This window comes from Pituophis catenifer, unplaced genomic scaffold, assembly GCF_029215685.1.
Source record: "Pituophis catenifer annectens isolate HBS135680 unplaced genomic scaffold, rPitCat1.0.hap2 SCAF_10, whole genome shotgun sequence".
NCBI lineage: Eukaryota > Metazoa > Chordata > Lepidosauria > Squamata > Colubridae > Pituophis > Pituophis catenifer.
The window spans coordinates 21,422,641-21,434,928 of NW_027256890.1; the positions used below are offsets into that span (position 1 = coordinate 21,422,641).

Below are 12,288 nucleotides of genomic sequence, written 5' to 3' on the forward strand. Positions count from 1 at the left end.
TCCAGCTACTGGGCCAAAAGGCACATCAGGACAGGTGGTTTGAGACGCAGACCTGTCTTCTGCGGCGAAAGCTGAAGTTACCTTGCCAAAACTTGGAAGGTTTTATTTTGCACGTTTTGAGTTTCTTTGCTGTGCTTTGATTTTAGATCCTTTGATTAATATAACAGGAGGGTCCAAAATTGGCAACTTTGAGGACTTGTGGACTTTTGACTCCCAGAATTCCTTGGCCAGCATGGATGTAAACTTGAGAGTTGAAGTCCAACCATCATAAATAATGCTGGCTGGGGAATTCTGGGAGTTGAAGTCCACCCATCTTAAAGCATGCTGGCTGGGGAATTCTGGGAGTTGAAGTCCACCCATCTTAAAGCAGGCTGGCTGGGGCATTCTGGGAGTTGAAGTCCACCCATCTTAAAGCATGCTGGCTGGGGAATTCTGGGAGTTGAAGTCCACCCATCTTAAAGCAGGCTGGCTGGGGCATTCTGGGAGTTGAAGTCCACCCATCTTAAAGCAGGCTGGCTGGGGAATTCTGGGAGTTGAAATCCATTCCTCTTAAAGCAGGCTGGCTGGGGAATTCTGGGAGTTGAAGTCCATTCCTCTTAAAGCATGCTGGCTGGGGCATTCTGGGAGTTGAAGTCCACCCATCTTAAAGCAGGCTGGCTGGGGAATTCTGGGAGTTGAAGTCCATTCCTCTTAAAGCATGCTGGCTGGGGCATTCTGGGAGTTAAAGTCCACCCATCTTAAAGCAGGCTGGCTGGGGAATTCTGGGAGTTGAAGTCCATTCCTCTTAAAGCAGGCTGGCTGGGGAATTCTGGAAGTTGAAATCCACCTATCTTAAAGTACATTGGTTGGGAATTCTGGGAGTTGAAGTCCACCCATCTTAAAGCAGGCTGTCTGGGGAATTCTGGGAGTTGAAGTCCATCCACCTTAAAAGTTGTTAAGGTTGAGAAACTCTGTCTTGGACCTTAATAAATTCTGGAATACCCAGTCAATTAATCCTAAAATTGTCTTCCCTCCCTTCTCTCTCTCCCAGATCACATTTTTTGGAAATCCATCACCCACCCACCCACCTTAGCGTCATGGCAAACCGAGGCCCCGCTTACGGACTCAGTCGGGAGGTTCAGCAAAAAATCGACCGACAGTATGATCCTGATCTGGAACAGATTCTCATCCAATGGATCAAGGCCCAGTGTGGGCCAGACATTGGGGAGCCTGAGCCGGGTAAAGAGAATTTCCAAAAATGGCTGAAAGATGGCACGGTGAGGATTTTATTTTATTTTATAATTTTATTTTATTTTGCTCTGTCGCCTCTTTAATTTTTTTTCTGCCTCCTCTCGCTGTTTCGGATGAAGCAAAACTGGCTGTCAAAAATTATTTCAGAGGGTTACTTTGGTCAATTCCACCATGGAGTTGGCAAAAGGGCGTGGAAGATTTAAAAAAAAAAAAAGTACATGAATTAAGCCCACCCACGTTGGGAAACTCTAAAGGCCTAAAGGGAAGAATTTGCATTCAAAGAAAAAGTTCTAACAGCTCTTGTTAAATCAGTTATATAAAGTCAGGGGAGAGGCATAGAAAAGACTCCAGATGTTGATGCAGATATAAATAAGTTCGAAACTCTCTTGTGGGCTTTTTAAAATAAATCAATTTTTTTTTTAAAAAATAGCTAGGCTACTATATGGAAGGATTAGTAGAAGCCATAAAGCAGAGCAGATTTTTAGAGCCACGTTTTTTTTATTAAGGGCTAGCAACTTATTCCTTGGCATTTAAGACACAAAACCACCATTTGACTGATCATTTAGTAGAGAAAAGCAGAGATTTTTTTCTTCGATCCACATTTTTCCACTAGTGATTAGCCTCCCTTGACATTTAGGCACAAAATCAACATTTGATTGATCATTCAGTAGAGACAAATAAAGATTTTTAAATCTATGTTTTTCTTAATAGGGACTAGCAATTTGTTCCTTGACATTTAGACACAAAATCCCCATTTGATTGATCGTTTAGTAGAGAAGAGATTTTTAGATGTATGTTGTTATAATAGGGACTAGCGACTTGTTCCTTGACATTTACACACAAAATCACAATTTGATCATTTAGTAGAGAAAAGATTTTTAGATGTATGTTTTTCTTAATAGGGACTAGAAATTTTGTTCCTTGACATTTAGACACAAAATCACCATTTGACCGATCATTTAGTAGAGATTTTTAGATGTATGTTTTTCTAATAGGGACTAGCAATTTGTTCCTTGACTTTTAGACACAAAATCACCATTTGACCGATCATTTAGTAGAGACGAGTAAAGATTTTTAAATCTATGTTTTGCTTAATAGGGACTAGCAACTTGTTCCTTGACATTTCGACACCAAATCCCCATTTGATTGATCGTTTAGTAGAGAAGAGATTTTTAGATGTTATGTTTTTCTAATAGGGACTAGCAATTTGTTCCTTGACATTTACACACAAAATCACCGTTTGACCGATCGTTTAGTAGCGAAAAGGGGTTTTTTTTAGATGTATGTTTTTGTAATAGGGACTAGCAACTTGTTCCTTGATATTTAGACACACACACACACACACAAAATGACCGTTTGACCAATGGTTTTGTAAAGCTTTTATGGCAGAGACCTCAAATCTGCTTTGCATCACACACACACACCCCAGGATATTATGCATCGCATTTTTTGGGCTCAAGGAGAGCAACTCCATCTGGTTTTTGATCCTTGAGCAGAGAAGTTAAGACAATCGGCAAAGGGAAGGAGGAAATTAAATGCACGGTGCTTCCTGTTCCTGTTAGGTACTCTGCCTGCTGATCAACAGCCTGTATCCGAAGGGCAAGGGACCTGTGGCCAAGATCCAGCCTTACACCATGGCCTTCAAACAAATGGAAATGATTTCTCAGTTCTTACGCGCGGCCGAGAGTTACGGCATCCTGGCGTCGGATATTTTCCAAACCGTGGATTTATGGGAAGGTATGTTTCCAAAAAAAAAAAAAAAAAAAAAGAGGGACGTGGTGGCTCAGTGGCTAAGACGCTGAGCTTGTCGGATCGAAAGGGTCGGCAGTTCCAGCGGTTCGAATCCCTGGTGCTGCCGCCGAACGGGGTGAGCTCCCGTGACTTGTCCCAGCTTCTGCCAACCTAGCAGTTCGAAAGCAGGTTTAAAAAAAAAAACAAAATGCAAGTAGAAAAATAGGGACCACCTTTGGTGGGAAGGGAAAAGCGTTTTCCGTGCGTCAAAAATGACCCGAAGTCATTTTTGTAGCATTAAATGTTTTTGATACTCACTTTTTTGTTTTGTTTTGCTTTCAAAGAGTATCCGATTTAAGTGAATGTTTTCAAAACTACAATACTGTTTGGTTTTTTTTTTATGTTGCAACGCTTGGAAGGAAATGAAATGTTTTGTTTTTGAGGGATGGATACAAACTAATTTTTTTTTTCTTTTTCTTTTTCCTTTCACTGCAAACCTGCAAACCTTTTTCCTGGCCTCTTTCCACCCTGCAGGGAAGAACATGGCTTGCGTTCAGAGGACTCTGATGAACCTGGGAGGTTTAGCCGTCTCCAAAGAGGATGGCTTCTTCGCGGGAGACCCCAACTGGTTCCCGAAGTAAGTGGGCTTTTGCAAACCAGGTTTTTGCAATCGATTGGAAAGCCGAGATGGGGCGGTATTGATTTTTTTTTTTTTAATTTGATTTATATGCCGCCCTTCTCCGGAGACTCAGGGCGGCTTACAATGCGTTAAGCAATAGCCTTCATCCTTTTGTATATTTATACAAAGTCAGCTTATTGCCCCCACAAACTGGGTCCTCATTTCACCTACCTTAGAAAGGATGGAAGGCTGAGTCGAACTCGAGACTGGTGAGATTCGAACCTGCAGAAATTGCAGGCAGCTGTGTTAATAACAGGGTGCATTAAACCACTGTACTACCAAGGCTCCAAGGATTATTTGTATTTTATTAAGTCCTGGGCTCCAAGATCACCGCAGATGGGGAAAAACTGCAGCCAAGAAATTAAATTAAATACAGGTAGTCCTTGAGTTACAACAGTTCATTTAGTGGCCATTCAAAGTTACAACGGCACTGGGGGGGGGAAGTGACTTAGTGACCATTTTTATTTATTTATTTATTTAAATTTTTATACCGCCCCCTCTCCCGAAGGACTCGGGGCGGTGAACAGCCACAATTAAGAAACATCCAATAGAAACATTAAAATGCATTTAAAACAAAATTAAATCTAATGGCTTTCCGCCAATTTAAAACCCCTTACCCATAAAATTCACCATTAAAAAATTTAAGCCAGCCTGGCTTAAGTGTTTTTTTCACACACTTAACGACCGTTGCATGGTCACGTGATCAAAACTCAGGATGCTTGGCAACGGGTTCATACTTAACGACCGTTGCTGTGGTGTCCCACGGGTTTCCCCCTTTGGCGACCTTTGGCCAAGCCAAATCCACGGGGAAGCCGGATCCACTTAACGACCGTGCTAATAATGTTATCAACGGCAGCGATTTCACTTAACAACGGAGGCAAGGAAAGTCGTAAAATAATGGGGCAAAAAACTCGCTTAACAAATGTCTCGCTTGACAACAGAAAAGTTGGGCTCCGTTGTGGTCGTAAGTCCGGGACGACCTGTACATTACCTGTTGCCCGGCATCCAAATTTTGATCACGTGACCAGGGGGTGGGGATGCTGCAATGGCCGTTAAGCAGGGGTGGGCTGCTGGGGGTTCGGGAGAATCTTCTAGCTAAGATTCTGTGCAGATTGGGAGAACCCCCAAATCCCACTCTTGGCTGGCCCTGCCTATCCCTCCCCTCCCAGGAGTCCCCACGTGGCCCGTTTTGGATGCAGGTAAGTGCAGGGCACGCATGGAGGCTCGGGGAGGGCGAAAAACTGGAAGTTTGGGAAGGCCAAAAATTTGGGAAGGCTCCGGAGGCCCGTTTCCGGCCTTTGGAGCCTGGGAAGGCTGTTTTCGCCCTCCTGGAGGCTCAAGAAAAGCCTCCGGAACCTGGGGAGGGCAAAAACGCTCCTCCCCCCCCACCATGGTGCAGGAGGCTGACTAGGCCACGCCCACCAAGCAACCAGGCAGAGAACCCCTTGCTAAAAGTTTTGAAGCCCACCCCTGCCGTTAAGTGTGAAAAACGGCCGTAAGTCACTTTTTTCAGTGCCGTCGTAAATTCAGACAGTCACTAAACGAATGATTGTTAAATCGAGACCACCTGTATTGCTGTCCCTTGAGGTGTCAGCCTTGGCGGTTTCTTGCTTAAACTACCATTCAACCACCATCGCCTTTCAACCTGGGAAATTTCCCCGTCCTCATTCTGACTCTCTTTTTTTTTCTCTTTCCTTTGTGTCGTTAGGAAATCCCAGGAGAATCGCCGAGCTTTCTCGGACGACAAACTCCGAGAGGGACAGAACGTCATCGGGTTGCAGATGGGGACGAATCGAGGGGCTTCCCAGGCGGGCATGACGGGTTACGGGATGCCCCGCCAGATCCTTTGAGCCCACCGTCTCGGCCTTCCCCTTCGCCTCCTCCAATATCTTCCTTTTTTTTTTTTTTTTTTTCCTCCAGAGAACTTTCCGAGTTTCTTTTTCTCTACGAAACAATCCTTTCGGATTAGAACTCCCATTTTTCCTCCTTTCGGCCATTTTTTTTTAAAAATATTAAAACAAAAAAAAATCCCTCTAAGGGTTTCTTCGGTAGTATCTCCCCACTCCTGCTTTTCCCGTCTCGGCCGACAATTACATTTTTTTCCCCCCTGCCTCTCCATCATCTCACGACCCTTTCTTTTCTCCAAGGATGCTCAAATCTTGATATGGGACCAATTCGTGTCGCAAGACAAGACGGTGTATGTTTTCCCCTCCACATTCCTCCCCACACCTTCTTCTCCAAATATTTTGAAAAGATCCTAGCCCTTCCCAACCTCCCCCAAAAAAAGGCCTTTTAAGGCAGCTAATCCTTGGAATCGAAACCCAGGTTTCGCACTTTTCTTCTCTGGACCAAAATAATCACAGAATGTCTTATCTAAAAGTTTCAGGGGGTTATTTTGCTTCATCCCCAAAAAAGACCAATGATGAGATGCTATAGAATAGGTGGTAAGCTGCGCCATCTATTTCTTAATTTTGGGTTTGGATTTTTGATGGCCGTGCACTCACGCCCACCCCAATCTGAAAGGACAGGAAAAAAATCAGGTGATTCAATCCCCCCCAAAATAATAAATCACCCCTGGGGAATATGGGGTTCTTGGAAGGAAGACCCCTTATCTACGCTTCCTGGGGTCAGTTTTTTAGTTTGAGGAGGGGGCGATGGTATTAAGAGAGGACACGCCCCATGCTCTACTCTGTTTCTCTTGCAAAAATCCTTAAAATCAGTCAAGGCGGGATTGGGGAGGAGACAAAGCCAGTCTTAGGGTAGCCACCGTGCTGCCTTTCCTGTATTCCCCCCTCCGCAGCTCGGCTCAGCCTTTTGGTCTTGGTATTACGGAGCTTTGGTTGAGTCCCGCAGCTTTTTTACGGGAGGAGGGCAAAGCCAGAAGCGATAACTACCCCGAACTTTGAAAGTATGTGGTGTGGAAAGTATTCTGCCTCGAGGCTCTTGATAAGAAATAAAGATTGCTCAATTCTTTTGTTGACGGGCCTGCGTCCTTCCTCTTTGGATCTGCTGCTCCGATAGAGCTTGGGAACCTTCCCGTGGGTCTCTTCGACTACCCCTCCCAGCCAGGAGAGTCCTGAAAGCTGAAAGTCTATGCCCAGGGGTCAGCAACCCGCAGCTCTGGAGCCACGTGTGGCTCTTTCATCCCTCCGCTGCGGCTCCCTGTCGCTCAAAATAATGCGTCACGGCTGCCAAATTGCGACACCCACCGACGCACAATTTATTAAGCTTTTCGAACCCCGGGAGGCCAACCAGGGATAAATCCAAGAAAAGAAAAGTTTCAGAAGAAAACAGAACTTTTAATTCGACTACATAGGCTAGTTTTGTGGCCGCTCAGGAAATAGTCGGGCACGGGAAGGGTTTTTGTGGCTCCCGGTGTTTTCTTTTCTGTGGGAATCGGGTCCAAATGGCTCTTTGAAGTGTTTAAGGTTGCCAACCTCTGGACTCTACGCAAAACCCAGTTTACTAAGAGGGTCAAGCAGAGGCGATCTTGGGTGGGGTGGGGGGCTTAAGAGCACATGGGGGGGGAACCTGATGAAAAAAGCAAATTAGTCTCGGGGGGGGCGCTTTAATTTTGCCGTCCCTGTGCCAACCCAACAATTGCTAAAAGTCTAGCAATTTGATTTGCAACTGCAGCAGCTTCCTGTTTTAAAATGCTTCTATGGGAACAATCAATAGGAAAACAGGATACACAAGGGGGGGGGGGAGAATGCAAGGAAGGGGGGGTGTCTGGGAAGTGTTTGTGAGGGCAGAGCTTTGCCTAATGCCTGCGGGAAGAATTTTGGAAGCCTTCGTAGATGTTTCATCCACCCAATCCTAGCTTGAGATCTATTAAGACGATTTGGGTGTTTTTTTTTAACCGTCCTTATTCGCAAACAAATAAATAAATTCACAAAGAGAGGGCGCGAAGGCTCAGGGGCTAAGACGCAGAGCTGGTCGATCAGAAAGGTCGGCAGTTCAGCGGTTCGAATCCCTAGTGTGTCGCGTAACGGGGTGAGCTCCCGTGACTTGTCCCAGCTTCTGCCAACCTAGCAGTTCGAAAGCAGGTAAAAAAAAAAATGCAAGTAGAAAAAGAGGGACCATCTTTGGTGGGAAGGGAACAGCGTTTTCCATGCGCCTTTGGCCACATGACCACGGAGACGTCTTCGGACAGCGCTGGCTCTTCGGCTTTGAAACGGAGATGGGCACCGTCTTCCCCTAGAGTCGGGAACGACTGGCACAGATGTGCGAGGGGAACCTTTACCTTTATTCACAAAATGACCCAAGTTTGAACACGTGTGTCTTGTCTTTTGACACGCCTGCGCAAACTTGTTTTTAAGAAGAAACTAGGCAGTCACTTGTCTGAAATGGCATCTCCTGCTTCAGCAGGGGGCTGGACTAGAAGACCTCCAACTCTTGTTCTTCTATTCTAGCTAGCTGGCGTGATTCAGCCCTGCTTTTGACCCAGAAGTCTTCTCAGCAGGAGCCCAATCAATCACCGGCCTGATATATTTATTAGCCATGCATAATACTTGTTTAATAAAGGCGCCATCAGAACTCCCATCCACCCACCCCGGCGCTTAATCTGAAGGCTCCCGCTTGCCAATTAATTTCTGTTCCCATCGCGCTCTGCCAACCTGTTGCAATAAGCCTACGATGGCTATATTTGCATAACCAGGTTAAAGAACTCTCAAGCTTGTTAACCTACAAATGCATGCAAAAGTCTGTTTCGAATATAAGCTGCTTTTCTGGTCATCTTTGAGGGCGGATGGGGGTGGGTGAATCTACAAATCCAGCCTGTTTGGGGATGAATGATTAGAATTTGATCCTGGCTGTCTTACTTTATGAGCAGATCAAGGCAGTGAAGGTATCTAATTACGTATCTTTCTCCTGCTATTTTTCCCTACAACAATAACCCTGTGAAGTGGGTTGGGCTCAAAGACAGAGAGAGAGAGAGAGAGAGAGAGAAGGACTGGACTAGAACTCACAGTCTCCTGGTGATTGGCCCAAAGTCACCCAGTCAGCTTTCATGCCTAGGGTAGGACTGGAACTCCCCATCTCCTGGTGATTGGCCCAAAGTCACTCAGTTGGCTTTCATGCCTAAGGTGGGACTAGAACTCCCCATCGCCTGCTGATTGGCCCAAAGTCATCCAATTGGCTTTCATGCCTAAAATGGGACTAGAACTCCCCATCTCCTGGTGACTGGTCAAAAGTCACTCAATTAGCTTTCATGCCTACGGTGGGACTGGAACTCCCAATCGCCTGGTGATTGGCCCAAAATCACCCAGTCAGCTTTCATGCCTAAAGTGGGACTAGAACTCCCCATCGCCTGGTGATTGGCCCAAAGTCACCCAGTCAGCTTTCATGACTAAGGCAGGACTAGAACTCCCAGTCACCTGGTTTCTAGCCTGAACCACCTAACCAAGCTGGTTGTTAAAATTCAATGCAATGCAGCTGCCTAGGTGGCAGGCAGTTCAGGTACAACAACTGAACGAACATGTGTGAAGTAATGTGCACGCCTACATGTGCGTGTAAAGCCTCCCCTCTGGAGTCACTGGGAAGAGGGGAGGTAGGGGGTGTTGTCTTCAGCCCAATGTTTTTAACAGATGAACAGAGTTGGAAGGGACCTGTTAGGTCATCTAGTCCACCACCCCCCACCCCAAGCAGGAGACCTTACACCATTTTTGAGTTCTCTCGGCTGTTCCGTATTTGGACATCTATGCCCATTGTCCTCAACCAGGAAGTGAAGGAGTTTTTTTTTTAAAAATTTATTTTATCAAATTTATTGGCCGCCCATCTTATCGCAAGGCAACTCCGGGCGGCTGAGGCCAAGATTAATTAATTGGCACATGCATCCAGCTTGTGAACTTTGGTTCTTGGAAAATACAATCTTCTCTTGCGTGACCTTCTCTTGGGACTCATTTGGGGATTTGGATCCGGTCTTTCCACCTCTGGGAGAAAGCCTTGCAAAGGATGCTGGGAAACCACCTCAGGTATGTCTCACAGAACACAGAACAAAATGCGTCATTTTATTCTTTATTGTCGTTTTTTTGTTTGTTTGTTTGTTTCCCCTTGTGGTAACTCTTGGCAACCCCTTAAAAACGTAATTCCGCCTGCCTGCTCTCAAAAGTGCACTCATACATACCACAAATATAGATAAGCTCTATGCACACTTATGGGTATATCTACACCCTAACATGTAAATACACATAAATATTAATCACTATCCATCTAGAATACATAGCGGAAAGAGGAAGTTTTGAGAGTTCACAAGGTTGGGGGGAAAAAAAACTCCGCTTCGGAGTTGTTCCGCTTCGGATACCACGAAGCAAGGGGGGGAAAAAAACAGGTCACGAAGAGGATGTGTATCAAGTTTGGAAGCAGTGGTGGGTTCCTCCCGGTTCGGCCGAACTGGTAGCGGTGACGATATGATGTCACCAAACTGGTTCTCTTTGTTCGGGAGCTGCCCGCCCCCGCGTTATTCTTACCTTTTATTTGGCCCCTCCCCCAATCTATTCGCTGCCTCGCGAACCCCAGCTGATCGGCTACAAGGAAAAGAACTGTTTAAACTCTTGCCGTGGGGCTTCAAAGGGCCGCCCTACAGCTGATCAGTGTTTAAAGGCATTGTGGTGGTAGACCGGGGCCTCCAAAAACAAATGAGTGGACCAGTGCCTGGTAGACTGGTGCCTCCAAAAAACAAATGAGTAGACCAGTGCCTGGTAGACTGGTGCCTCCAAAAAACAAATGAGTAGACCGGTGCCTCCAAAAAACTAACATAAGATAATATTAATAATTTTTCCCGTATTTCTATATATTTATTCATCTCTAAACATACATTTATCTATAATAACATCTATAGTTTTATTCTAACACTGTACATTTGCCTTGGCTACCCTCTTGTTATCTATCCAATCGTAAAATTGTTCCCGGATTTTGTAGCACTTCGTTTCGCTTTTATCCTTGAGTTCCAAAGTGAATCTGTCCATTTCTGCGCAGTTAAAAGATTTTCAGTAATATTTCCTCTTCAGTTGGAATACCTTTCTCTTTCCATTTTTGAGCGAAGGCTATCCGTGCCGCCGTGAGTATATGCAGTAATAGATCATTTCTAACTTTCTTACATTTTCTTTCTATAATTCCCAATAAGAAAAACTCCGGTTTGACTTCTATATTTGTTGACCAAATTGAGAGGGCCGGATGCCATGATCTTAGTAATGTGGAGTTTCAAGCCAGCTTTTGCACTCTCCTCCTTCACCCGCATCGAAAGGCTCTTTCGTGATCTGCTTAGCAGCTATTGTCTTTCTTTTCTTCCTCCCTTCTCTGCCGTTTTTCCTTTCTTTTTTCTATTTTTCTAACTTTTCTTTTCTCTACCTAGGCACCTCAAAATAAAACTTAAATAAAAATGCCTTGTTTTTTTGTTTTTTTTTTTAAACTGTCAAGATGGAAGGAACAGTGTTCTCCTAACCACAACTTTTCTTCTAATTGGATTGCGGTCAACAGGGCCGGCCTCAAGTCGCCGTGAGTTCCACCTTAGCTATGTCTCCCGCTCAGCACAATGCTTGATAGGACAGTCGATGTCTGGCCGCTGACCCTAATTACTAGGGATATTAAATTGGGAGGCTGGATGGGAACCTTCCCTGCTTTTGATCCTCTCCTCGCCCGCCTGCTTTGCAAAATTCCTCTTCCGAAGAAGAAGAAGGAGAAGGCGGAGGAATTAAACCGGGTGGGGATGTGAGAAGGCACGATACCCGGTGAGCAAACAGTTATGTGGAAGGTTACACCCAGGTGTTTGGTGGGGGCGATTATCATAATTTGGGACGTGTTTGTCCCGCGAAGGAAGGCGTGCCTTTGTTTATGCTTTGGGGTGTGTGAATGTGTGCGTTTTGACTGGGCCGGACCTCGCACTCGGATCCAAGTTTCCTCCGTTTAAAACACGGGGTGCACGCACTTGTGGCTAGTGATGTAGTCCTGAAGGCATATCCTGCATGACCAAAAGGCTTGATCCTTACACAGGAAAATTGTTCTTATTTCAGGTCGGAATTTTAAATGCATTTAGCGTACTGCTTAGCTTTCCAATTTAAAAAACTCGTTTAAAAATCAATCGCGCCCGACTGATTAATCTCGGGAAGGGACCAACAGCCGATGAGAGAAGGCAGCCCTGTCGGATCCGAGACAGAAAAACCAGGACAAAGAGCAAAGCTGCAGACTTCATGAGTCACTTCCGGCCATTCATATAGTGGACATTTGTAAGAGGGTAGTAGTAGGGGCTGAGTAGAGGGGGGGACCTGTCTGGATGAAGGAGTAGGAACAAAACAAAACAGGATAGCTGGGCCTTTAATCCGGGTGCTTAAGAAAGAACTAATTGTCCTTTCCAAGCAGGGTGACTTCAGACACAGTTCGAAAGTTTTGAGTTTTTCCACTTTTTCACGTCGAGTTGCAAGTCTTGAAAGGGGCCTTGGAAGTCATCTAGTCCAACCTCCTGCTCGAGAGGGAGACCTAATTCCGTTCCGGACAAAGGGTTGTCTAATATCTGTTTGGAAACTTCCAGCGTTGGAGCACCCACAACTTCTGGTGGCAAGCTGTTCCACTGGTTAATCGTCCCCCACTGTCGGGAAATTTCTCCTTCATTCTAAGTTCTAAGTTGGATCTCTCCTTGATTAGTTTCCATCCAG

General features: G+C 45.4%; 1 protein-coding gene across 1 annotated transcript in view; it reads left to right on the forward strand.

The window, feature by feature from the left end:
- Nucleotides 1–6,620, forward strand: part of TAGLN2 (transgelin 2) — a 29,795-nt gene extending 23,175 nt beyond the window's left edge. The window contains exons 2-5 of the mRNA XM_070950302.1: nt 1,031–1,256; nt 2,793–2,967; nt 3,496–3,598; nt 5,349–6,620. Of these exons, the coding sequence (XP_070806403.1) occupies nt 1,077–1,256; nt 2,793–2,967; nt 3,496–3,598; nt 5,349–5,490 (600 nt within the window). The 5' untranslated portion in view covers nt 1,031–1,076 and the 3' untranslated portion in view covers nt 5,491–6,620. The remainder of the gene's footprint in view (nt 1–1,030; nt 1,257–2,792; nt 2,968–3,495; nt 3,599–5,348) is intronic.
- The last annotated feature ends 5,668 nt before the right edge of the window (nt 6,621–12,288 follow it).